Source organism: Pezoporus occidentalis, unplaced genomic scaffold, assembly GCF_034315485.1.
Source record: "Pezoporus occidentalis ecotype Australia unplaced genomic scaffold, CSIRO_AGI_Poc_V1 ctg33, whole genome shotgun sequence".
NCBI lineage: Eukaryota > Metazoa > Chordata > Aves > Psittaciformes > Psittacidae > Pezoporus > Pezoporus occidentalis.
This window is the reverse complement of record NW_026915268.1, coordinates 237,593-265,509: the sequence shown is the minus strand read 5'-3', so window position 1 is coordinate 265,509 and position 27,917 is coordinate 237,593. Positions and strand designations below refer to the sequence as shown.

General features: G+C 39.2%; 1 protein-coding gene and 1 long non-coding RNA gene across 3 annotated transcripts in view; one reads left to right on the top strand and one right to left on the bottom strand.

Annotated features, from left to right (window-relative positions):
- Nucleotides 1-57: 57 nt before the first annotated feature.
- Nucleotides 58-27,553, bottom strand: LOC134168997 (uncharacterized). Its single transcript, XR_009966719.1, has 4 exons — nt 27,357-27,553; nt 3,331-3,441; nt 1,891-2,014; nt 58-140 (listed from the first exon to the last, which is right to left on the bottom strand). It is a non-coding gene; the product is annotated as an uncharacterized LOC134168997 (long non-coding RNA).
- Nucleotides 25,676-27,917, top strand: part of LOC134168987 (pro-neuregulin-3, membrane-bound isoform-like) — a 174,092-nt gene continuing 171,850 nt past the window's right edge. For both annotated transcript variants that reach the window (XM_062629165.1, XM_062629166.1), the window contains exon 1: nt 25,676-27,463. In XM_062629165.1, the coding sequence (XP_062485149.1) occupies nt 26,767-27,463 (697 nt within the window). In that variant the 5' untranslated portion in view covers nt 25,676-26,766. The remainder of the gene's footprint in view (nt 27,464-27,917) is intronic.

The following is a 27,917-nucleotide window of genomic DNA, read 5'->3' as shown; positions in this document are numbered from 1 at the left end:
GACATTATCTACCTGGATTTATACAAGGCAACTTGTGTTGGACATCTTTGTCGGCGATGTGGATAGTGGGATTGAGTAAAGTTTGCTGACAACAGCAAGCTGTGTGGTGCAGTCGACACTCTGGAAGGAAGGGATACTCCCTAAAAGAGGGTAGATTTAGATTAGATAATAGGGGAAAAATTCTTTATTTGAGGGTAGTGAGGCACTGGCACAGTTTTCCCAGAGACGTTGTGGATGCTCCAGCCCTGGAAGTGTTCAAGGCCAGGTTGGATCCAGCTTTGAGCAAACTGGCCTAGTGGAAAATGTTGGAACTAGATGATACTTAAGGTTTCTTCCAACCAAAACCATTCTATGGTTGTAGGATGACCATTCTATGATACTGAATTGTTTTCCACAAACAGCATTTTGAATGCTGAGCTCACCAGTACAGACACCAAAGTTAGTTTCCTAGAAGGATGAGAGAATACTGTCAGGCAGGGACAAATTTTCTAACTCTAATTCACATTGTGCCTTAATAATTTTGTGCAGTGATGAGTTTTTAGTATTTTGACTGAGAAAGGGGTTAAGCTGTCTGTAAACCTGTGTGTATTCCCTGTCTTCTCTACTGCACACCGCAACCTTTCTGACACTGACAGAAGCTTCTGCAAGGTGCAGGGGAAACTCAACAAGCCTTGCCCTTTAAGTCAGGCTGCTCCATATCGCAAAATGCTATGCCATGACCAGAGACGTCTGTATGCTTGCAGGTTAGGGAAGAACATATTGCTATTGCTGGTCAGTAATTAAATAGCCAGGAATGGTTGAATCTGACAAGCAGAAGCTAACTGTGCACTTGTTATCCTTGGGGTTTGATTTGTTTTGTTTTTAATTACACAATAGTAAATGCAAATTACATCGCCTGTAGGCATTTTGGCTAGTGTCTGTGGGACCACGTTTTGTGCAGAGCTTATATAGTTTTGTAACAAGCCTCATATGCCCTTACTTTTGATTTTTTTTTGCTTTTTTTCCTGGTAATGGAAAGACCTATGAATGACTGATTATGCCTTTCATATTTATAGTGTTCATATAATCTGTATCTGAAATAGTTAGCTTTATGAGCAAAAGTGAGAGGGTTTTTCCTCATCCTTACTATGAAAACACTTTATATGAAATCTGAGTTATTTTCTGCCCTGATATAACACTGCTTAAGTGACACAGAGAGCATGGGTTAAAATTGCCAAGTGAGGAAACATTAAAAACAGAAATTAAGCAAACTAGTCTGTAAGTTACTTTGGCCTTGGCTTCTGTTTGGCTCATTATATCCTTTTTCTGGAATTGCTGTTAAGGAACAAGCAAGTAGGCAATACTGAGCAACCCATTTACAGGCAGAAATAATCAAGAATTGTAAAATGCCTTGTTTCTTTTCCTACTCACGGATGGAAATATTTTAGCATCACTTATGAATTAAAACATAGAATCAAATAAACAAAATTCGAATTCTTTTCATGCCCTACAAGAGGTTTTAAAGGTATTTTTGGTTATGGACCCACTCTTCACAAATGACTCTGTATTATGCTGTTAAACTTTTAAAATCAATGCTATTCAATCTTAAATCTTGAAATTCATATTTGCACAAATAGAATTGGACCTTTTTTTTCTATTTTAGGGCCTGTCCTCATAGGATTAAGTTACATAATGTTATGCAGAATTACAGCACTGATTTCACCCTGTTTCAAACTTGTTTCTAAAAACTAAGGAAACCTTAATAAGGAAAGGATGAAGTGGAAAAATATAATACCTTTAGTAGAAATTCAGGAGGTTATATACTCACTAGTACAGATAGTACTGTGCATTTTTGCAGGAAAAGAAAAGAAAGGAAAAAGAAGTATAAATTTTGCCCAGCAAGGTTGACACCTTGAACTTCTCCATATATCTTTTATTCCTTACAGAACTGCAACTTCACAAAGATAAATAGTCATACATCCTACATGTTTCTGTTGAAATGTCTTTGAAGATTTCCAAATGCAAAATAAATGTCCTTTATTTCTAAATCAGTGGTTTAGAATATTTATTGATTTATTTATTGAAACTTGCAATAACCAGTGGAGCCAATTGGTATAGATACACTATCTTTAACTTTCTATAACATTTTCATTCTAAATAATCTATAAACATACATGCTTTTTAACCCTGTGTGCCTTTTATTTACAGTCTTCAGTTTCACTTTACACCTTGCTGTGGTAATTAATTTGACTGTACTGAATGTGTGATAGTCAAAACTACTTTTTCTATGACTGAAGTTGACGTTCATATGAGTATTATTGGAAAGCTTCCTTCTTGATATCCATGAGTAGTATCAGGGTTGGAATATGAGTTTGCAGTTACAATAATTCAGATGGTCCTTTTTTTTTTCTCCTTTGATACTGTTACATGAGGATAAAACACACCTAATATTAACTTACTTTCAGGCCTGCACACATTTTAAAAGTTGCTATTAGAAGACACTACTAGAATGCTTGAAATACTTTAAAGAGATTAATATGTACCTCAAGCCCGTCTCTCAAGTGCCGTAAAGCTGCCTAACTCAATGGAGTTATTCCAAATATCTGGCCCTTCAAATTTAATTCCAGTCATTTGATCTGTCCTAGAGAGATTTCCATTTTTCACACTCCCGTGTGATGTGAAAATTGGTATTCACACAAGGTCCTAACTGGTAATGAGAATTCTGTGGGTTGTATACTTAGCAGTATGGAAGTTGAAAGTGCTGCCTCACAAGACTTCGGTATCTGTACTCAGGCTCGGTGTATTTCTAAACACAGAATGATGAGCATTCTGGAAAATTAGTAGCATGTATACTTACGTTTCTTCATTTCATATTTACTTTTTCAGAAACTGTCTATGACATGCCTATCTCCCTTTCATCCTGACTCCAAACGATACTTCTTTTCCTACCTCTTAGATACATTCACTCTCAGGATGCCCTGTCATTTTAGAGAACAAGATGGAGTAAGAACCCAGCTGAGATTGTCAAATTTATAGATTTCAGCCTGTATGTTCAGAGGTGGGGTTATGCTTTAAACGAAGATCTAGAAATCAGAGAAGGATTTCAATGCTGAGTTATTCAGCAGTCTAGTGAAACTTTCAACTATTTAGCAAATTACTGCATTAAACCATTATTTCCTTTCTTTTTTTTTTCTTTTTTTTTTTTCTTTTTTTCCAGGGGAAATTATTTTTGGAACTTAATGACAAGAACTGTGTATCACAAATTCTTTGAGCTAGTGTTAAAGAAAGTCTACAGAGTACATGGGCTGGCTTCCTGGTGTTATAGACAGCGATGAAATATATCGGTATTACCTTGCCAGAAGTGTTTTGCACCGTTTTGGGTTCCTGTCTCTTTTGCCATTGGATTTTAGCAGTTGTATTTAACAAAGTGTTTTTTGCTGCTGCAGCTTTGCAGTAACATCCCTGAGGGAAGAAACAGACTGTTTAATGCGCTCTTGTCCTAGTATCATGAAAACATCAAAGACATTGTGTGGCTCATCCTTATAAAAATATACTTCTGGTGAAGAATTTAGAAATGTTAGATTTTTGGTCTGTGCATAATGCCATGCTGTTCAAGGATATCCTCCAAATACTCAGGGAGCAACTTGTCTTTTAAATAAGTTTTTCAAAACTGTGTTCCTAGTACTCTATTGATTTTGATGAGAAAGTAATATATGTTACATAAATGCTAAACGTCAGTTATAAATAAACTTCGAGCTTTTAACAGTTGTAATAAACCCATCATATATATATAGTTTAAACTTAAATTTTGTCACGCTATATCCAGTAACTGTATGTGCTTTAAAGTTCTGAAAAGTTCTCAGCACAGCAGCAGCCTGTTCTTTTTTGAGATATTCTGCTGCATGTAATACTGCACGCCTTTATTTAATCAACTGATGTATATATTTGTGCAAGCACAGTGGGTGACTTTTGGAGACAGGTGAGAGCACAGCTACACCTCAGATTTTAATGATGGAGAGGGGAGAAGGATTTTTTTTGTTTTGTGAGTTTGTGAAAATGTATATATTTTGAGGTTGGTGTAGAGTGGTTTCTAGTACCAAGAACAAAATGTTCTCTCTCATTTGTGAGTTCTTGATGTTTGCTATAATTTTATTTACTCAGATTTTGAAAATACCATAATGAAATTTTTATTATTTAGAAACTGTCAGAATTTTCAGCTAAAACTATTTCTGAAATTTTTGACAAAATTAAAGGAATATCAATAATTTCAGCATCCTGTCATAAAATATTTTGTATAACTTAAACAACAGTCAGTATTTGTGACCATGTCCTTTACTTCGCTAGTTTCAAATGTTCTAGTACCTTTTGGGGGGTAAGTAAATCCGTACCAGATGTTACCAGCAAATATTACAATTGAGCAAAAAAAGGGGCAGGTCAGGCTAGACAGATGTTTGTACTTCATTTAATACTCAAATAGGAAGTTATAAAATGATTTCTATTTAGCTTTATTAAGATGCTGGCAACCATATTTGGGAGATCTTTGTTTAAAATCATTATCAAAACACTACCATAAAATTGTGGTAATAATTGTACTTATAATATGGAAGGTGTCCTTCTACCTTTTTGCCTTATCACCTATTAAACTGACAGAATGGAACAATTGCTGACAGCTAACAATAGGTTTTGAAGATTTTTGAAGCTTGTCGCCATTATCAATGTGATACATGAATTGGTCCTTTTCTCCAGCTGTTACATTTTATTAGCTGTTTCAATTCACTTTGCTTGCACAAGGTGTTTTATCTTTGTGGTTTTGACACAGTTCTGTTATTTTAGAATTGCATCAAACTGTGAACTTGTAGTAAATGGTAACAAAGGAAAGACATTAACTCCAAAATGTGATACTGATTTATTATTGCAACGGATTGCAAAAATGTATTTTGGTGTTTTCAAAATAGGCCTTCCACTTTGAAGATGGGATTTAACTGAAGTTCTTTCAAGATTTCCCTTTGCAATAGGAATTCCAGTACAGATTAAGTCGAAATAGAAGAAAAGCAAATGACAAGGAGACAGATTAAATAGGCATTTTTGAAAGTGCTGTGCTGTGTGTGCTGTAAATTAACTTCTATGTTGCATTCATTATGATAAGGAAATGCACTGGATAGGTATCAGCTAGGACAAGTCATTTAATTGTCTGGATAGTACTTTCACTAACTCCTTGCATATTGTGTTTCAATGTACTGAAAACATGTACCCTATCTTCTATGCAAGTGCTATTTTGTAGAATCGTAGAATAGTTAGGGTTGGAAAGGACCTTAAGATCATCCAGTTCCAACCCACCTGCCATGGGCAAGGAGACCTCACACAAAACCATGTCACCCAAGGCTCTGTCCAACCTGGCCTTGAACACCGCCAGGGATGGAGAATTCACAGCTTCCCTGAGCAACCTATTCCAGTGCCTCACGACCCTAACAGTAAAAAACATCTTCCTTATATCCAGTCTAAACTTCCCCTGTTTAAGTTTTAACCCATTACCCCTTGTCCTGCCACTACAGTCCCTAATGAAGAGCCCCTCCCCAGCATCCCTATAGGCCCCCTTCAGATACTGGAAGGCTGCTATGAGGTCTCCACGCAGCCTTCTCTTCTCCAGGCTGAACAGCCCCAACTTTCTCAGCCTGTCTTCATATGGGAGGTGCTCCAGTCCCCTGATCATCCTCGTGGTCCTCCTCTGGACTTGTTCCAACAGTTCCATGTCCTTTTTATGTTGAGGACACCAGAACTGCACACAATACTCCAGGTGAGGTCTCACAAGAGCAGAGTAGAGGGGCAGGATCACCTCCTTTGACCTGCTGGTTGTGCTTCTTTTGAGGCAGCCGAGGATACAGTTGGCTTTCTGGGCTGCTGGCTCATGTTCATTTTCTCATCGGCCAACACCTCCAAGTCCTTCTCCACAGGGCTGTTCTGAATCTCTTCTCTGCCCAACCTGTAGCTGTGCCTGGGATTGCCCCAACCCAGGTATAGGACCTTGCACTTGGCATGGTTAAACTTCATAAGGTTGGCATCAGCCCACCTCGCAAGCGTGTCAAGGCCCATCTGGATGGCATTCCTTCCCTCCAGCATATCAACCGTATTTAGACTTTTCTATTTGGGCTACAAAATTTCTGCCACTTTAGGGGATGTTCATATTGCTGGAATACTTTGCTCTCCTTTACACGTGAGCAGAGAGAGTCTGGGTAGAAAACATACATGTCAAATAATCTGGTAAGAACAGTAACAGGTGATGGAACTTCTGTGACTCTAAACCCCAGTGTTGCCAGCGAAATGAGTATTTGCTCTGTCAAATGCTGACCAAAAGATTGTCAAGGCTTTTTGGAAAATTTCAGTCTTTCCCTGGAGAGGTTTTTCTATGTGTGTATGCTCATATTAACTGGGAAGCCTGAATCAGAGAGTGATGGAAAGAAATGCTCTTATATTTTTAGATTTTAGCTGCAAGTTAGGCAGTCATGTGTGTATGCAAAACATACACACTGTGGGGTTATAATCCATAATTAGGGCTTCTATAAAAGAAATGCCCATCAATACACTGACGAATTATACTCGCATTGCGTATGTGCATCTAGAAATGTATACAGTAAAGCAACAGTAGGTGGGGCTCTATCATTTATTCAATAATAAACTTTTTTACTTTTCTGAGATGAATTAAATGCTGTTTCTGGGGAGGACTCAAGATGTAGTCATGGATACGTAATATCAACTGAATGGCTGGGTTATCTAAGACTTTGCACCCTGACCACCCACACTTTCCAGTCTTGTGTGGCTGCTGTCTGCCCTTTTCTTATTTCTTACTGGGGAGGAAGGCAAGAAAAAAAGCCTTCAAAAAGCTGTTTCTTACTTTATTTGCTCTATAAAATACTACAGAAGACTTCTTACTAAAAAGTATGAAACTTGCCGGGGAAAACAAAGTCAGCAGTGCTTTCCTTGTGGGTAGCAACAAGCTTTCCAAGCAGCAGCCTGTTCCTTTCCATGCTCCCTTCTTGGCTGATTCACTCTATTAAGTCTTCTTACTAGGAATACTTCTCCCTAGCCTGTTCCCAAGATCTGCATCCTGTTTACCAGAAATATTAAGCAGTACAAAATCCAGCATTTTCCAGAGAGGCTGTAAAGCCTCCAAAATTTAATATATATTTTAGATCTTTCTTTACACCTCACAGAGCTGTAACAGTTATGTTCTTTAACTGGGAAGGACTAGGTGAAGAGGGGCTTCCAAAGGGTTTTTAATCTCTTAAAGCAACTGACAACCTAGAGTGTCAAGAGGCTGCTGCTGCCCTTATGTATATTCACACACTATTCCTTGATCAAATTATTGGATGGGTGTATATTCATCCTTCCAGAAAGTTTTGTCCGGCACCTTGCTGTTGTGTCTGCATGGGACCTCAAAGCCCAGGAACTGAGAACTGTGAATATGTGTTTGTGCAGAAAAGTATACCCAAACTCCCACCTTTCTTAGTTCCTTTAAATTCTTAATCCTTCCAGTGCTTTCAAATTCCTATTTTAATAAGACATTTTTTCTAATTTTTAAGCTCAGATATGCAATAAGCTAAAAGAAATATAATTTCCTCTACTAGAGAAACATTACAGCAATACTTGCTAATAAAGGAATATGGTTCTGATACCATGTCAAATCCTTCATGGAATGAGGGGATTTTGCTGTTGGAAATGATCATTTTACCATGAAAACACTGAACATTCCCTCTGACAGTTGCAAATCTATGAAAACTCACACCTGTGCTCTGAAGGTGGAATTTCATAATTCTTACAATGAATATATGCTTTCTCTGACAGAAATGATGAGTGTTTCACCCTGGAGATATTACACAAGTGCCCATGAAAATACCAGTTTTCACACACGTGTACTCACAAAGGGAAAACTGGAGGAACAGTTTGAACGCTAGCCAAGTGAAGCAGTAGTATGACGCCATGCATGGAAATACAATACTTCATTGTTTCTTGTTAAAGGATTGTACTTCTCAAAGACAGGATACATAGGTACTGTGCATCAGCCATTCACTAAAACTAAAAAATGTGTATTACTGTAAGCATCTTCCTATATGTCTGTAACTATATTAGATGACACCGCTGCAACTGTGCTTTGGCTAAAAATATGGCTTTACATCTAAAGTTCCATCTGTGTTGTTGTAATGTAATTCAGCTGCAGAATGCAAACTCTTGTTTCACTGACTCCCTGTGTCTTTATACTGAGTAATGTCAATGAAGCAGAGAACAATTTTATCCATATATGAAATATTCTCATATGATATCCTACTCTGGAAGTCATTTTTGTTGACCAAGGAAAAAGGTCAAACAAGTGAGGAGGAAAAAAACTTCAGTGAATAAAAAATTTGGCTCAGGAGAGCCAATTTGATATTTTTCTTTAACATTTCATTGAGTGTTTCAATCTGGGTAGAGAAAAGCAGTTCCATTTTAAGGAAGCTTTCAAAAATTTGGTTGCCTTCCAATTTGAAACAAATGCTCAAATCTTAACATTTTCTACCAGGCCCAATTAGAATTGTAGGGTGAGGCTGTACTTGAACACAGAAACTAAAAGGCTGGAAATTCCAGACTCCAAAAATACCTATGTGGCTTCAAGTGAGGTAGCTCAGAGCAGCTGGCTCTAAGAATAGGAGCAAGCTAAAGCTTGCTGCCTGCCAGCATGCCTCAGTTCTGCTCTGCTCCATCTGACCCTGTGAGTGTTCACTGTTGGCTAACAGATACGAGACAGTCTCAGCTGGTACAAATTGTTCTAAATTTCTTGGTCTTTCCAGTTTTCTGTGTGAATATGTGGATTTCAATTTGGTTTAACATATTTTTTACTTCAGTTGAATTGTCAATTCATTTCAGAAAACAAATATATAAATTACTGTGGTTACCACAGTCTTCTAAGCTTTTAGACGCTACAGTCTTCTAAGATACTAGATTTGGTCCCAGATTTTCTGCACAGATTCACATTTAAGGTTTCACATTTCTGTTGGGTACAAATTTCTTGGTAGGTGCTGTCACATCATGAATATATTAGGTGAGATTAGCAGTTATAATAACTTCTACAGCAAGGAGCCATGTGTGATTTGGCAATTGGTATTTGTAAAATGTTACATGCCTACTTGAAGGCCTGAATGAAGATGTGTTATCCTATTCCTTACACAGACTTAAATGGGATACTTTTTCCTTATTATTAAATGGTAGTGTATCATTATATTATTAAATATATTTATTATTGATTATCCCTTCTAAGAATCATACGTGTTCCCTGTTCACAATTTACATTTCCCTTTGAGAACTTTTCATGTAGCTTTAGATACTAAAATTTTATTAGCTGCATAATTTTTCCAGCTCTATTTTTTAACTTGTGTGATATGCAAATACCTAATTACAACTGCTACTCTGTTGTGCTTCAAGCTGTAGGGTTTTTTTTTTATTACATTCAGCAGGTGAAAACACCCACATTGTATAAAAACTCAATTGCTTTCTCATACATTTAAACAATAATCATGCAAACAAAGCAGAAGTTAGTGATCATAAGAGCATTTAAGGATGGATCCTGCTCTGCTGAAATTATACTGAAATGACGTCCACTGTCTTCTCACACATTATTCTTCTGAAAAGGAAAATAATGCATGCATTTAGTCTATTGTTGTCCTTTCTATGACAAAGCGATAGTATTTAAGAAGTTCCCAAACTCCTAGCCAAGGCCTATTATACTCCTGAAAAGAAGCATAGCAAGTGTAAACAAAAACCAAAACAACCAAAACATTACATGCATCTTAGTTTTCTATCAAATTGGTAAAAAAAACGGGTCTTCAGGCCAGACACTTAAAAACCAAATCAAAAAAAAAAAAAAAAGAGAAAGGGAAAGGGGAAAAGAGAGGGAGAGGAAGGAAAACATTAAATACCTTCTGAAGAATCTGAGTCTCTGCCAAACAAAGGCCTTCAGTGTTACATGCAACCCACCAGGTAGGTATTTGACACTATGAAAAATGTGTTGGCAGTGTACAATAAATAACATCACAGATCCGATAGGGATACTGCAAAACCTACAAGAAAATTTATCTTGACATTTCATATCACTCTGACACTGCTAACACACTTAACAGCAGAATTGTACTTTGCATCACCTCTTGAAAACGTATGCCTCACTGAAGAGTCAACCAGGGAAACGCTAGTAGTTGCTGCTGAGCGCAATGTATGATGAAGCTACACATAATGACACACTCCTGAACGTACACATTACATGTCCCCTCTGTATTTTGGTCTATCTGAGCACACTTAAATCTTCAGCAACTGGAGGGACTGTTAATAGGCCAAACAGGTTGCAGTATCACACTGCCCCAGCTCATTATTTGGGCTTGTTGCATTAGAGATATGGTACTGGGTAGAAGATTCACAAGCTGTATCCTCAGAGTAGAGAGGCCTTACCCCTGTTTCTGTGAGAGCATTGAAAGCTCTATCTAAAAGCTCTATCTAAATGTATAAGGCAGTAATGTTTTCCAGATTATTACAACAGCATTTAACTTGGGCACTGTGATTACAATTACAAGGCAAAACTCTACTTGTCTGAGGGGATAAAAGGTTGCAAGCAGAAAGATGGTTTTGTCTTCCTATGTAGAAAGCACATATGATGTGCAGTTAGGTGACTTTTAGGACTGCTCTGGTAAACATGTCTGCTTCAAGTGTTAAAACAAGTGGCTTAAGAGTAAATGGGTAGCACTGGCTAAAATCTAGACAGCTTGGATACAGCTGCTCAGGATGATATGGATCTATGTATTTGTGGCTGCATAATGGATGTGTGAATTATGCAATGTCCCATGGTGGCACATTATACATCAATACTTTTAGATTTATGCATTGATATAAAACTATAATTTACAGCCTGTCAGGATGATATGCTAACAATTTAAGTACAGAGACCTCATACAGCAAAGCAATTACGTAAATTAAGTACATAAGCTTGAGTTTAATTTTAAGCCTGGGAACAATTACAACGAAATCAAGAAAACTGTTTCCATGTTAAATTCTAGTCACTGCCTAGCTGTGCCTAGTATTACTGCAGTAATACTGTACATGTCTGTAATGTCTGTGACAGGGTTTTCTGATGTGAAGCCTACCACAGCTACTCAAGTAATATGCATTAGGTCAAACCCTTCTGTGACCTAGCACTTGATGTTACTAGTAACCAGACTGACTTTTGCAGGTTAGTGGGAAAAATACCCCATCTGGATTTTCCAAACTCATGTTGGATTTCAGACAAAAGAATTTCTGCAGTGCTATTATTTGGCAGTTTTGTTTCCCAAGGAGGGATCTCTCATTTACTACCATTATCAGAAGCTTTTCAATATGAGACAAAAAAAACCCCAAACCATCCTAAACAAACACCACCACAACCAAAAAGTGTTATTAATCGTAAATTTAGTAACACAGTGACAAAAGCAAACTGTAAAAGAATAGGAAAGTCATATGAAATCTTTTGTTAACCTCTTGTCCTACCTATGCCTTTTTGTTTTTTTTAAAGATGAAAGTCTGCTGTGAAAGCCAAGAGGTCAGTTCAGCAGTATCCCATCTCTGTAATAACAGCCACCATCTCTCAGACTATTCTTCTATCATTAGGTTTCCGTCCTTTAATTTTTGTTTTCTACTAATTGCTAGTGCTCTGTAAAGAGCTAAAACCTCCCTCTGCTTACATGGGGCTCTTGGTCTGCTGTAATATTTTTTAAAGTATTAATCATAAAAGTTATTATTGTCCTTAACATGCCACACTTTCATTTTTCTTTTGTTTTGTAGTATTGCTTAGGGTATCACATCCATGATGCATTTATCAACAGTCGCGCTTTTAGGGTTAGTATGTTACACAAACACTGCAGAAATACTGATTTAACTCAGTGCCCATTATAGGCTGAGATTTGGTTGACTAGATATTACAGTTCCAACACCAACATTTTTATAGGGAAAAAAATGCCATTTTATATACAAGATGGTGAGAGAATGTTACGGTATTTTTTTTTTTTAATCCATTACCCATGCAAAAAGGCAGTAATTCCATAGACTTCCAACTTTCCTTAAAACACACAATGCTTTCTGCAATTCTACTGGAAGCCTGAGTTTTCCACCAGTTGTACAGATACAAAAATATTAATTTGGTCAGCTTACTAGCCTTGAGCTGGACATACAGTATGAGTGGACCATATGAGCATTCAAGCAGCAGCTGTGTGATGAAACAGAGCTTGTCAAGAAAGATATGGCTATTGGAAAGTATTTAAAGTGCTTTTCAGCTGCAATTCACTGAAAGCTATTCAAGTGTTAACCTCCTGGAGTCTTTTACTACTGGCAGGAATTATTAAGAAATGAAAGTAAAGGTATATGAACAAAGTACTGTATATAATGTCTGCAGTCTACAAGCTACAAAATATTTAAAACTAAAGAAACTGCTTTAGTGGATACAGGAAATGCACAAATGGTGGAAGCGATTACTTGTCTCTCGTTGCCTCACCCACTCATACAGACTGTGCCTGACCTAATCCATTATCCTGTCATCACTGGCAAATAACAACGGAATATAATTTTTTTTTATTAAAAGACAGACATTTAAACTTTAGAGGAAACAGAATGAAAATGCATAACTTAAAATCTCTGCCACTAGCTGGATTTGTGTTTTGCTCCTAGGGAAAAACCATAGACAGTAATTTAGCTTTAGAAAAATGGCATGTGAATAATGGGTCAGAACTTAGTTAATTTCTGCTACAATAAGACATATCTGTAAAATACTATCTAAAATATATCCATTATAAGTAGAATCTAGTTAAAAGTTTTAAATTTACCATTTCTAGTACATTAAGTGGCCTTTTGTTTTTCCTACAGACAGTTTTAATTTAGCCACAAATATTATGTTGAAATACTTCATTCCAGACATACAGCCTTAGAGAGTTGTGCAGTCCTCCAAATATTTAACTCTGAAGAAAATATGTTAGGAAAAAAATAAAAAAGAATATTTCTGGAAATGTAGAAATCTCCGTATGCAATTCATTATTTCAGTGCTTTCATGTGCACCTTTTCAATCACTCAGCATCCATTTGATGAATTCCATAAAACTAACCAAGTAAAAAATAAGCTATATTAATGTATTGGAGAAAGGTTTTTGGTATTTACATATTCATTCTTTGGGAACTAATTAAAATTGATTCTGCTGTTGTTGGTTTTTGATGCTGTCCTACATTGTGACTGCTTTTTCCTACGATTATTTCATAGTTCTGAATCAGGAATGATGTAACTGATGCCTGGCAGGTTTGACACCCATAATTTTTTGGACATAAATATTTAGGTTTCCTGACAGAGCTTAACTTGTTGAAAAACTTGGTATGGTGTAGGCATCACTCAGTTTGATCTGGTAAGTTGCGTAGTCTAGTGTTTTAGCAATCCAGTAAAGTGTAACCACTATTTGTATGCAAAGCATTGCAATTACAGTAATTTTCTTTGCTGGTGATTCTGAACTTGAAAGAAAAACAAATTAGAATAAAAATGCAAACTCTTTATACCCCAGTATATTATACATTATCTGAACATTAAACCCAACCTTCATAGCTTCCGAAGAAAGGATTGTACTTCCTCCTGTTCTCAGTTTGAATCGCTTTTTAACATTTTAATTATCTTTCTGGTAGGTTTTGATTTCCGGCTACCTTGGACATAGATGCATCTTCTTAATGTTTCTCAAGGTTCTCAGAGAGATGAGGGCTTTACAGTACATTTGAAAATGAACAATCTAAGTATTTTGCTATTTTCTAAGATTAGTGAGCATGGCCACTTGTGAGCTAACAGTGAATTCAGATTATGTAGGAATGTCAGCACTTGGCTTTTACACTAAACCTGACTTTTATCTGATTTGCTTGACTAAATTGAAAACTTCACAGAAGTTTCATAATAATATAGAATTTTCTATATTGATAAGAAAGAACTCTAATTCAGTAGACTCTGTACAAAACATCTGACTCCTAAATTACTGCACTGCACAATGGGTGACATTTTTGAACAATGTTATTCGGAAGTAAAAATGTTATTAAAAAATGAATGTTCAGAAAATGTTTGTTTTCAGAAAAAAAAATCAGAAACATTTTCAGAAAAAATGTTATTTAGAATTTTTCTATCTAGAATTAATTCAAATGGGGGTTTTGTTTGTTTGATTGTTTGTTTTGGGTTTTCATTTGTTTGTACTGGTTTTGAAAAATAAAGACCCCATGGCAAACACAAGCATCTGTCGGTGACCTGTTTGTCACAAGGTGACTGCCAAACCAAAAATCTTATTGTAAGAAGAAAGATGTCAGGACAAGAGGACTACATTTCATCAAACGGTGATTGTCCTTATCTTACTTTTAATGAAGAAAATAATTTCTATTTTAGTTCATTTTTGATTCAGGAAGTAAAGGTATGGAATGTTGTGGGGAAGGAAATTCGCATGCCACCACTCACATAAATACTCTTGCTAGAAAGGGAACAATTCTGCTGGCTTTATAGGGGGTATCTTCCAGTGCGTATCCTGAACAACATAAGAGGAGGTAGGTTTCATCACTGTTTATACAGCTTATTCTTCCTAAGTTTGAAATGGGTAGATAATGTTAACTGCTGAAGAGCAAGCAGCACAAGCTTCAGAGAAAAACTTTGCCTCCTGGAGGCCACTGCTGCACCACCATAGTCTGATGACAAGTGATGTGATATTTGTGCTGCTCCCTTTCCGTATGGCAGTGAGTGCTGTCAAAATGTAGTAACAATGACATCATATGATGTGCAGTACAAGTCTGTCTTACTATTGCTCTTTTGTTTTGCCTCAGAACTGAGCTAGTAGCACACAGTGTCCTGCAGACAAGTAATCTCAACAGTTTCACTTTAAACTTGAGTCAGTTCTCTACTTGCCCTGTGAAGATTTTAAGTAAAATCATGTTGCTGTTGAAATATAGAGAAGCTCTGCTGTTGACCAGAGCTGGGACTGGATTTCACCCTATGATGCTGTGAAGTTTTTGACATTTATATGCCATCCTCAGTTCTTGAATCTTATGATTGTAACTAAAAGTAGCAATGTTTAAAAAGAAGGAATGTGGTTTTTCATTTGCATAACTTTAATGATTGAAGTGATTGAGCTTAACATTTCCTTCAAAGTTCCCACTTTGGCTGGCATTGCTAGTGTTGAAATTGCAAATATATATCTCAAAAGGAACATATTTTTAGAAAATTTTGTGTGATAGGAAACAGGGTCTTAAGATGAAAAGTGCTTTTCTTCTTAGCAGTAATTTTTATCTCACTTGTGTGTCTAAGCAATGTGCTGTGGAGGAAGTATGTTATTAGCTATATGTACACATTTGCCTGCTTGATTTTTCTCTAACTCAATCAAAAGGAGCTTTTAGGTTGAATAACTAGGAGATGAGGCAAGGACCAGAGGCACTACACTCTTCTGTACATTACCTCCTAAGAATTAATGGTAAGACCATTACTGGGGAAGTAATTAAAATTATATCACTCTTTGTCAAAGGAATGCTTAATCATTAAGAACTTTGTCAGAATAGAAAGGCAGCTCAGTATTTAAGGTTTTTACAAAAACAGTAAATGAAGATAGTGACTCTGAAGGATAGATTTAAAACAACTAGGATATTCCAATGTTTATGAACGCAACAGGCTTTCTGAGACTAAAGGTTATAGATTTTCTGTTCTTTGTATACATGCCTATGTATACTTCTGAATTTATATACAGCATATTTAGTTTTAGGGACAGTTTTAATTTAAAAACCCGTTTGTCACAAGCTGCTAGAAGAGAGTTTCTTGTAGGTGCCAGTATAGCTTGGCCTGTTGCACAGCAAGGCTGAGAAATGGGCTGAATTTGAGCACCCCATTTAGATCAGCTGAAGCTAGGACATATCGAAGTAATGAAAGTAATGAAATACAGAAGTAATGAAATCATTAAGCTGATCTTTCCCTGCCTTCAGAAGGAGGGCAGCAGCATTACAGTACAGGTTCTTCTTTATTCATGGCATGAACACAGTTATATAGGGTAAATTTATACCATACATTGTACTTCCCTCCTCATCATGCCAAAAACTAAATCAGGGTTTATCACCTAAAGCATGCCTCTGTCTCTCCTGATAGCAGGTCTGGTCTTGGCTCAAAGTATATGCAAGAATGCAGTATCTAGGGTAGATCACAATACATCTTGACCTTTAAAATTATAGAAATTCAGTTAAACTTTCAGGCACCTAAGTTTGAGAATTGGGTTTATACAGAATTCATGCAATTGACTGATGATTTTAATGGAAGCAGATGATGGGCAGCACTTCTGACATTGGTGCTTTATGTAAGATGTCCAAATAAACATTGAAAATAAACATCTAAAGCACTCAGTTTTGCACAATGTTTTGCTGCATTGTGGATGTCGTTATTTTGTGCTACATTCTGGTGTGGAAATACAGGAAGTGAAGAAATAGCAGTAGAAACTTATACAGAGACCTTGAAGACACTCATGATTCCTTGATCACAGGTTTGGGTGATCAGGATACTAGAGCAACAAATTTTGAAAACTTCATTTCTGGCCTCTGAGTACTGGGTACAGATTTACCGTTCTGCTGAGGCTGATTCTCTGATTATAGACAGATTGACTGGAGAGGTTTTCCAGTAAAATAGGTTCATTTTCCCAAAAGAGATGAAAGGAAACGTGGATGGCTGAACAGTGAATGAATAGCTGAACAGTGTATGAAGTCTAGCCACTTAACCTTTGCTGACAGTTGTTTTAAATAAAAATTTTCATTTTGCATAGAAAAGAGATACTGAAATTCTGATGCTGCTTTGTTCTTGAAAACTCCATTTATATCTGTGTTGTTTAGGTATTCTTCCATGCATTCCAGCTGATGCTGAGAGACTTGCTTCAATTTCTGAATAGTCTGGTGGTTCATGTCTAATTTGACCCTAATATACAATTCAATAAAGTGGTTCTGTATTGTGTTGTTTCTAAAACCAGGAATATTTGTACATGTGTATTTATATGCAAAACTGAGCTCTGTGACTTTATTTAGCAGCTGATTGGTGCCCGCTTTGGTACCAAATGGGACAAATGCATACAGGTTTGCTCCACAGCCAAGGAACACATTCTTCTGTTTTCTCCACAACTTTAACATCTTTCTCCTCAAATATATATCTACACACACATACATAGATGTCTACATTTATATACATGCATACATATTTATTCAAAAAGGCTTTGCCACTCTCCTTTTAGATATGTTAGTGACACTGAAACTGTAATTTTGTAGGAAAATAAAGAGTTTAAAATAAAGAGAGCCTTGTGTGACTGAAGGCTTCTTTTCTTCAAAAAAAGAAGAAAACAAGCTCAGCTGGCCTAGTAAAAAAAAACCACAAAACAAAACACAAAAGCAAACTCTCAATAAACCTTATATCTCTTTGTTTATCATTCTTACTATTATTAAAACATCAGATTATGCAAGTCATATTGCTATTGGTATAACATTGTTAAATATTATATCACTGATTATTGAACTATAGAGAATAGCTACCATTATGAGGGCTTTGCAACTATGTATTCACAGTAAACACAAAGAAATACAGTATTATGATTCAGAATTACTAACTGGAATTTTAGTTTAACTAATTCATCTCTATTTTCCCGTTGGACAAATTAATGTTAACACCTACAGTGTTTGTAAGTGGAAACAGACTTGTGTGTTGGTACTTAATTAGTTTAAGGTTGAATCCTAGGTTTGGGGCTTTCTTTAAGTCTTTTAAAATTCTGAGGTTGAAAGTTGGGCTAAATGCTGGTAATTCTGTTGCTTTCAAACTCCCAACATTTTCAGAGCACATTCTTCCTTCCCCCCCCCCCCCCCTTCTTATCACAGCTTTTAATACAACAGATCCTGTACATAAAAATATGAGGTAGGTATTTATCAATTAACATTACATCTCTTGTTCTCTTTGAAATATTTATTCAGCACCTATCTTGTTTTAGGCATTGTTTTATTTCTTATTGTCCCTCCCTAGTGTCTCTCCATTTGCAGTTAAATTGAAATCATGGAATCATATATTGGTTTGGGTTGGAAAGAACCTGCAAAGCTCACCTATTCTAACTCCCCTGCAATGAGCAGGAAAATCTTCAACTAGATGAGGTTGTTCAGAGCCCTGCCCAACATGATCTTGAATGTTTCCTGGCATGAGGCATCTAGCACCTCTCTGGGCAACATGTTCCAGAGCCTTCACCTGGGGTAATGCACTCAGTTCTGGGGCCCCAACATAAGAAGATGTGGACCTATTGGAATAAGTCCAGAGGAGGGCCACAAAGATCGCCAGAGGTCTGGAACACCTCTCCTGTGAAGACAGGCTCTGGGGAGACATTACTGCAGCCTTTCAGTACTTAAAGAGGGCTTATAAGAAAGATGCAAACAAACTTTTTAGCAGGGCCTGTTGTGATAGGACAAGGCAGAACAGTTTTAAACTAAAGAGAATAGATTTGGAATAGGTATAGGGAAGAAATTTGTTACTATGAGGGTGATGAAAAACTGGACTTAGCCTGACTACTACGACTTCTCAAATGTTGTGAAGAGTGGCTTGGCAACTACATCAGTCAGTTCCCTCAGGACCCTGGAATACATTTTATTAGGTCCCATAGACTTATGTTTGTATACGTAAGTAGCACATAAATATATACATATATAAATGCACAACAGTGATATATCCAGAATTCTCATCCGCTTTATTTTTCATAATTCTTTATGCTGGTTTATGCTAAGTATAGAAATGTTCCTTGCAGTTCCATAGGGGTACTAAAAACCAGTTTATTCTGACTCCTGTGTTGAAGGAAAAGAAAAAAAAAAGTGTTTTTTTCTGCATAGCTGAAATTCACCAAGAGGTGAAGTCCTTGAAAAATGTGAATGATTTCATGGGTGTCTCTAAGCTTTAAAGATGAAAGATCCAGCTTTTCTTCCTGATTAAGCTATGAGAATGATGAGATCCTGTGGGCTTTTTCTACTTCAAAGGGTCATTCAAGTATAACTCTCAGGACAGATGCCACAAAACTATTTCTATGCATTCCTTTTGTATTGTGTGGAACGCTAAGGAGACTGCTCCCCTTGGCTTGTTGTTGCTCTTCTGGACATTCAAGGCAGCTTTTAAAGAGATACTTGCTAAGCCAGTGAACCTCCTAAGTAGAAGGCGTCTGACATCCAATACCATATTAATAGAACTCATTACTTGTGATATAATTCTCCTGAGCAATTGCCTTACATTTGATATCAGTCAGGTCATATCAGGAATAAATGCTGCTTAACTGATGCATTAGGGTATGGAAATATGGCCCCTGTGATGCAGATTCTGTCTTGGAACATTTGGGACCAGCTTCCACTGGCTATGGGAGAGACAGCCTGTTGCAGAAGGGAAAGTCTGGGTCACCATTGTTCCGCATTGCTGTCTTTGAACAATTCAAGATAAACCCATTTTTCCAAATTTCAGATTTCCAAATTTGTCACATACAGGTTTGAAAGTCAATGGTTGATTTTGACATTTCAAATACAAGAAGCACTCCTTTGGGTTGAACTCACACAAACACAAACAAAACACTGATAACAGAGCTATGAAAAACACCATTACAGGGCTTTACCAAAATGAAATGATGGGACTCACAACCACAAAGTAATTTGGAAAATATTGTTCAGAATATAAGGAAATAGTGATAAAAGAATTTATCCAAGATTTAAAAGCAAATCCATAGCTGGAATGGCTTATTCAGTCTTGGCACCTGGTCTATACTACAATAAGTCATTCTGTAAAATAAATATCTAAACAAATGCTAATACTATGAAGAAAATCATAATTCCAAGTTAATTTCTCTAGGATCTACACAAAATTAATTGCTTGTAGCAGTTTCTTTTGCCACTGTTTTTCCATGTGTTAAAATTGGCAGCAATATTTGGCTTGATCAGTTTTTTATTTGGTCATTCTTGGCAGAGAAGCCAGTCCTTTTGGATGTAATCTAATTGCTGGGATTGATGAGAAAGTTTCAATCTATCTCTGCTCCTATCCACTTTGGGCTTCATGAGAGGGTTAAATTTATCTTAAGTTCTTCTTTTTCCACCACTATTTTATTCCTCTGTCTGATATAGATTTCTGGTGCTTCTGTAGCCCTGATTTGTCTTTGATCAGTGCAATCACTTTACAAAATAATTGCAGTCATTTATTTAAATACAGACTCTCTCTAATGTAACAGCTATGACAAATGTACTATTTATCTAAAGACTGAGACAGAAGGTAATTTTATTTACCATCAAGACTGAAAAGTCAATATGAGTAAATAATAGTAGTCTTAGAGAAAACAATGATTTAAGGCTTAGTTTGAAGTCATCTGGGGGTGCACTATTTGCCCTGTATTGTTACCCTTGCAGATTTACCATTTTAAAAAGCATTCATCTCAAACTGAAATAGGTGAAACTAATTTAGGATCTGGATGCCTCTTGCTCTTCTTAAATTTGACAGTCTCTGTTTGTGTTAATTTCCAGGGGAAACTCAGAAAGAATATGTTAGATGCTTCAGACCTGTTACTGGAGGAATTTCCAGGGCTGCACCTCTGTAGCAGAGCTACTACTGGAGCATCCATTACCTGAAGGCTGCTGCCCGTCCCCGGGACTCCTGGGGACAGCAGGACTCTCCTTTCTCTCAGGTACGTTTTGAGAGTGTATAACTTACCCTCTTTGTCCCCATGTGAAAATCACTGAAGAAACAATTTCTTTGTCACCTCTCTGAAAAGACTAAAGCTTCTGCACTGGACAACGGAACTAAAGGTATCTAGATCTTTGTCCATTATTCCATGTGACAGACTGCTAAAAATGCAAGCATTTCCACATTGTCTCTAACCTTATGTCATGTGACAATATCCACAGGCACATAATGCACCAAGCAACACCTACCAGCTGTGTTCTCTGCACTGGGCAGAAGTTATACGGGACAGTAAACAATTTTGAACAGAAAAACAAAAGCTGCCAACTCTGAAATATAGCATATATTCCCCTTCTGCCTGATTAATTGGGATAAAGTGTACAAATCGGGATGGAAAATGTAGATTTTCAGGAAAAAAATAAAAAGGAAGGGAGTTATAATAGTAAACAATTTTAACTTCCTTGTCTGCTGATGACTGATTTCTTCACAGACTTTCTCACTTGCTCTTGTAATAATTTTGTCCTAAATCTTGGAAAGATCTGAATTTTGATTTAGGTCTTAGTGCAAGATAGAGAGCAACATACCAAAAGATTTCTGCTGACTCCACGGTGCTTCAGAGCAAGCTCTTTTGATGGCATTTTTCATATTTGCTTTCAAATATTTCTTCCTCTGGCATCCTAAATTTAAATTCCTGATAAAAATCTCAAGAGGGTTACGAGGGCTCGAAGAGTAATACATGCATTTCTGTTATGTTGCAGTGACTTCAGTGTGTCGCAAGGGCACTATTAAGACTAGCCATTATATTTCCCAGTCTGAAATCATTATTGTGTTCTTAAGGGACTGATACAATACCACTAAAATCAGAATTAACAAATTACTTTGATTTTACTCTTGCCAAACAGAATTTCTCCTAATGAAATCCTTAGAATTTATGGTCAGCTAAAAGAGGAGAATATTGAGAATTTGGCTTGATAAAAGGTGAGTCAGGCCTTTAGGATTTCAGTTACTTATTAATAAAACTTCCACTAAGAAAAGTTTTCAGTTTGCTGGTATTTCCTGATTTAAACATGTTTTGTAGGATTTGGGGTGTGGGAGTTTTTGCTAATGTGATGACATATTTCAATTAATCATTGCAAACCATGCAAAGATAAATATTTGAATTGTATATATTCATTGCCATACATTCAAGTGTAATTCTAAACATTTAGTGGCAGCCCTGGAATTTGCAAATAGGTTACACATGACTGGAAAAACTGAGGACATGCTGACTGTTGAGGAGGAATCAGCATACTTCACTGTTTGCAATAATAGGTGTATTTTATCCAATTAATTTAGTCATGTGATTGTTACAGAGTTTATATTGCAGTGAGAGAGAGAAGATTCTTCTCCTTATCCTGAAATTAATTGTCATTCATCTCACACCTGTCCAAGACTGACATAATGCTAACTGGTAGCTTGCCAATGTCTCAAATGGCTGCTACGTGTTTGTGGTGGATTTCTCCCTTTTTGTGACTTGCACTACTCCTTCTTCATACCAGAAATATTCATCAGATATTGTGTAAAAATCAGAGGAGGAATACTTTGGGCTCTACATTACTCACAGATTCATAGCCCAAGTCTCTTGACAACATTAGCTGAATAAAGCTGAGTCTGTTTGTCTTGCCTAATTACTATTTTAGCAATCGGAATGGGAAAGAGTACTTTGGTTCTGAGCACTGGTTAGTGGGATGAGTGCAACACTATGTTTCACATGGAAGTAGGAACAGAGTTACATAGTTACATGCAGTCCTCAGACAAAGAGCAAGGTTTTCCCTGACTGTGAACCAACCCTAAGGGACATGTATGTTGTAGCTCAGCTGCAGATGAAAGCTAAGATGAAGAATGAAGTAAAGAATATTCAGGTGCCCTAGTTTGGGAAAATACCCCAGTACTGTAACACCAATTGATATAACCAGCCCCAATTCCAGCATCCTTTGTTTGTGAACTTCTGTTTTGTTTGCCACATCCAACTGCCTAAAAAATGAGGTGAATGCTGGCGGAACTCACAGTTTTGAGAGACTGTTTATACTGTCAGTGGCTGATAGCACCATAAAGTAAGTGTCCGCAGAGGGTTTGTTGTTCAGACAATATTTACATGAATTAACAACGAATGTCTTCAGGAATTTTGTAAAGTTTGGAGGAAAGAAAGGCTTCTAACTGTGTGTGTATATGGAACTGGAACATAAATAACTCACTGGCGTATTGTTTTGTTCCTGAAATGGACATGGTTCCAAAAGTACCTTATTTCCCAATTTCAGATTTGTTTTCTTGGCTATTTTGAGAATAGTTATTGAACTGATTCCATGATAACAGTTAAATCTAACTCCTTTAACTGATTTATTAGTTTTCACTATTTGATGACCATGTTGGTGTACATGGTTCTGCTGTATGGAGGCATGTGTGAAGCTGGTCAGGAACAGCAGCCTCATAACAAAAACATTACCTACTGCACAGCCAAAATGTAACCCCACTGTTACACAGTAATGTAATTATAGCGTATCCAGTATGTGTGCATCACCAGTCCTTCAGAAAACACGACAGACTCCACTGTAGATAAACAAATTTATTCCATCCTAGTCACAGATGTCCTGAAGGAGATACTAAAAATTTCTTTGATTATTATTAAGGAAAGTCAAGAAAAATAAACTACATGCTTTCTGATCACAATAAACATATTTCCAGAAAAAATAAAAGAATTAGGCTATGATACAGAATGAGTAGGAAGAAATGCAAGTGAAATTTACCAAATACCTACGTAAATTAGAATTAACGCACTGAACAGATTCAGTTTAACAAGAGTGGGCTGATTTGAGAAACTGATTATGATTTGAATATTAATTTTTGAGGACAGAGAAATAATCTGGAAGTTTTCAGAGAATGAGTTTTTCACACATCATAGAATTTTAACTCATGAGTAAATTATTGCAGGAAGGGGTTTCCATACATTGCCTGCACTTATGTGTCTAGGTGCATGGCATTATTATTTATTTATTTATTTATTTTTAACTGAAGGATAAGCTATTTAAAACACATTTGCATTTACTGTGGGGTTAAGGGAAAGCTGCTTTGAGCTTCCTGTATCAAGTTCTATGCCATTTCACATTTTTAGACCAAAGAACTTTCTTCAAAGAGGCTAACAGTCAACAGTAAGATCTTCATTAACTTATCAGGATAATACCTGTTTTTAAGTGATTCACTTAAGTAAGGCATACTGAAAGCATCCCACAATCAATTTCAAGAACAGTCTGTCAAACCTCAATGAAAGGATGGGAAATTGTAAGAAAAGAAGCCTGAAAGTCTTTACTCATAATACAGGAAGTCTTTCAATATTAAACAATGAAATGGCTATACTTCAGGCATCTTAATGGTATCACATCCTGATGTCTTCCATTAGAACCATTACAAAATTTAGGAGATGACAGCTTGAAAATCTCACCGGGAGAAGAAGTACGGTGAAGACAGATGAAACACTGAAAGACTTCAGGACACAGTCATGAGGAAAATAAAAGCTATTTTGTGAGGGCTGTAAAACATTTTTGTTGTGTTTTCCAGGAAGCAAGTACAAATTATTTGAGAATGAATACAAAGCATGATTCATATTGAGCTTAGTGAACAACAATATGGTTGTGGAAGAGGCAAGAGCTAAAGGACCTTTGTGCAACACATAGCCCAGGGCAGGACAAAGGTAGTCATAGTTTGCAACGAAGGCGATGACAGTGCAGAACAGGCACCCACAACTGAATGAACGTGAGTCTAGATTTCCATAAGAAATACTGGATTCCATAAAATTAGCAACAAAGTCTCCCTGGATTCTCACGACTTTGTCTTGTTCATTTGTTTGCTTTACTGGGCAATACTCATGCGGCTGTTTCTAAATGCTCTCTCCTAATCTTTCTGCCTGTTCGTCAAAGGAATAGAAGCCCAGATATTTGTGTTTTCCAATGCTAAAGTGCTTTTCTTTATGACAAAGTGTTTGAATAGTACACTGACCTGATAAGACACTTCTACAGATTTTCCAGATGGCTGTTAGCATTGACCTATTTTAGGGAAGGTGCCACACTCCAGTTGGATTGCTTGAAATGACAATAATCTGGATGTCTGTTTAACGTAACCCTGATATTATAAATGCTATTATTATTCATTCTGAAGAAAAATTCAAGCAGATATGTTTCAGCTGCAATAATTTTCTATATTTGTCTGTGTATATACAGAACAAATGTATTTCCTAGTTTGTTTCTGACTTTTCTGCTCAATTACTCTTTATAAATATTAATATACTTTTAAATACATTGCAAAGGAAATAATGTGTCAGTAGCAAGAAATTACACCGAGAAAACAGTTCAGAAAAAAATGGGTTAAAACCATCTGTCATACATAAGTTTATAGATAATTTTCTAAAATTTTGAAACTGATGATAAGACCACCCTGTGGTAGACTGCTGTTAATCCTTCAGTGACCAATCTAGCTGTTGAAATGTTTATCCAGTAAGTAGATGGACAGTGGTTGACCACACTGAACTTGGAGTTCAACTCTGGAGTAGATAAAAAAGCTGGAGTAGTTTCAATGTCCTGAAACCTGAACCTCAACACGTGCCTGTGCCATCAGTTGCGCCCCCCCCCCGGCTGCTAAAAAGGCCCATCCTTTTGTCGCAGGTGTCTGCTGGGTTTTGTTTTTCCGTTAGGGAATCCCCTTCAAAAACAAGAACAAAATGCTGCTTAGTTATCGGATAACGCCAGAGCCGGAGAATCTCTTCTCATCCTGAGCCCTCGTCTTTGGAAGGGAATCCTCTCGGAAGGGCTCTCCACCTCCCGCACGCACCTGCACACCCCTCGCCGCCCCTCCCCCCGTGTGTCCGGCACTGAGCAGCAGCCCATGGCACTGCGGCCACAGGATGGGGTCAGGCGTCGCCCGCTCTTTCTTTTTTTCTCTTCCCTCCTTTCCTAGGCTCCACTTGCCGTAGCATACATCCTCCCGTGGGGTTTGACTGGATCATTTATTTATCTTGTGCGCATTAAGAAACCACCATTAGGCTTTGGTGGGAGGTGCCTTACTTTCTGCGCGCTAGCCTGCCTCCCCTGCGCCGCGATAGGAATACACAATTGAACAGAAGCTGCAAGCTTGGCAGGAGCTGCCTTCTGCGTGTCTATTTATTTGCCGGATCCGTATTTTTTGCCGACTGGGTCACTGTCGCTCCGTTTCTAGGGTTTCATCTTCTTTTTTATTATTATATTATTATCATTATCGTGTGTGTGGATTTTTATTATCTTTTTCTATATTTTTTTTTTTTCCGGGAACCCTCGCCGGAGTTTCGACGCCGGGCCGGACTTAGTGCTGGCGCGGAGGAGCTGCGCGGAGCCGTACCTCCTGCCCCGGGCCCCGCCCGCGGATCGGCCTCCCTGGCCCGGCGCCGGCCGCGGAGTAGCGAGTGCGCTACGCCACGCCGCGCCGCCGCCTCCCCGCGGAGCAGCCGAGGGATGCTGCTGCGCCGCGGCCGGGCATAGGTAGGAGCCGAGCGGGCGGGGGAGGGAGCGGAGGGAAGCAAGGAAAGACGGAAAGAAAAGATCCCCCAGCCCCAAGGGGAGAGAAAAAAGAAGAGAGACGAGAAGGAGCGTGAATGTGAAGGAATGTGCCTGCCCGCTGCCGGAGCCGCACGGTTGGGATAAAAAAAAAATAAAAACCCAGGAGGCTGATTCTTGCGACTTATCACCTGGAAAAAAAAAAAAGAACCAACAACCAAACAACAAAAAAAAGCAAAGAGAGGAAAGAAAGCCTCTGCGATCGAAGAGGCTGAAGCGAGCAGCGCAAGAGGAGGACACTCGGCGGATGGCGCGGCCGTACCGGTGACTCCGCGGCCGCGGGAGGCTGCGCGGAGCATGCCGTGCTGGCGGCGTGACTGAGCGGGGCGCTCCCGCCGCCCGCGCCGCCCTCCCCTCCGCCCCCCTCCGCCGCATGCCGCCGGCAGCCGCGGCGCGCTGATGCCCCGGGGCCGCGGCGGCGCTGCGGACGGCCCCTAGAATGAGCGAGGGGGCTGCCGGCGCCGCGGCGCCCGGAGCGGCAGAGGCGGCGGCGGCGGGGGGCCCGGGCGGGGATGGAGCCGGGGGTCCGCCGCGGGAGCTGCGCTGCAGCGACTGCATCGTCTGGAACCGGCAGCAGACGTGGCTGTGCGTGGTGCCTCTCTTCATCGGCTTCATCGGCCTGGGGCTCAGCCTCATGCTGCTCAAGTGGATCGTGGTGGGCTCCGTCAAGGAGTACGTCCCCACCGAGCTGATGGACGCCAAGGGCGTGGGGCAGGACCCCTTCTTCCTCTCCAAGCCCACCACCCCGCCCCGCGGCGCGGAGACTACTGCCGCCGCCACGCCGCGGCCACCTAGCCGCGTCAGCCCCCGCCTCACCACGATGAGCCGGGCCCCCCCGCGACCTCCCGGCACCCGCGGACCAGCGCGGGGCGGCCCGCGGCCCACCGCAGCTCGGCACCCCGCCGCGCCCCACACGGCGCCGCCCGCCAGCGGTACCCCCGGCACAGTCGGCCGCGGCGCTCGGCCGCCGCCCGCTGCCGCCCCCAGCACCCCGCCGCTGCCCGCATGGCCCACTGCGGCACACGCTACCTCCTCCTACAAGATCTATGTCCACGACTCGGCGCCGTCGTGGACCTTGTCTCCCTTTCAGGAATCAACCACCACCACACCGGAGGCCAGCACGACCCCAAAAATCCGTAAGTACAGCCCGCCGCCCCGCGCCCTCGGGGCGCCCGCCCCACCCGCTTGCGAGTCCCCGTCAAAACCCGGTGTTTGCTCAGTGTCGGCGGGGTTAGGGCGATGCCTCGGGCGGAGGTTGCTGCCAGCGCGTCTCCGCGAGACGTGCGGCTCCCGCCCTGCGGGAGGCCGAATTGCTCCGAAGTTGGCGGTTCTTTTCTCCCTCCCCTGCTTGCGCCCCTTTCCCCGCTTGCGCCCCCTTCTCCACCGGCAAGTTCCTCGCTGTTGTGATGTGATGGATGGTGAGGCAGGAGCAGCCATTTGAGCGGGGACTAGATTTCATTGTGTTTTTTAGGAAAGGTGCAGACCCCACTCTCTTCTTAAAGGCTGGTCTGCTGAGGGTATTTGAGATATGTTGGTAGCTGTCTCAGCGAGAGGGACAGTTGACGACCTCCCGGGCACCGGCGGCTCCGG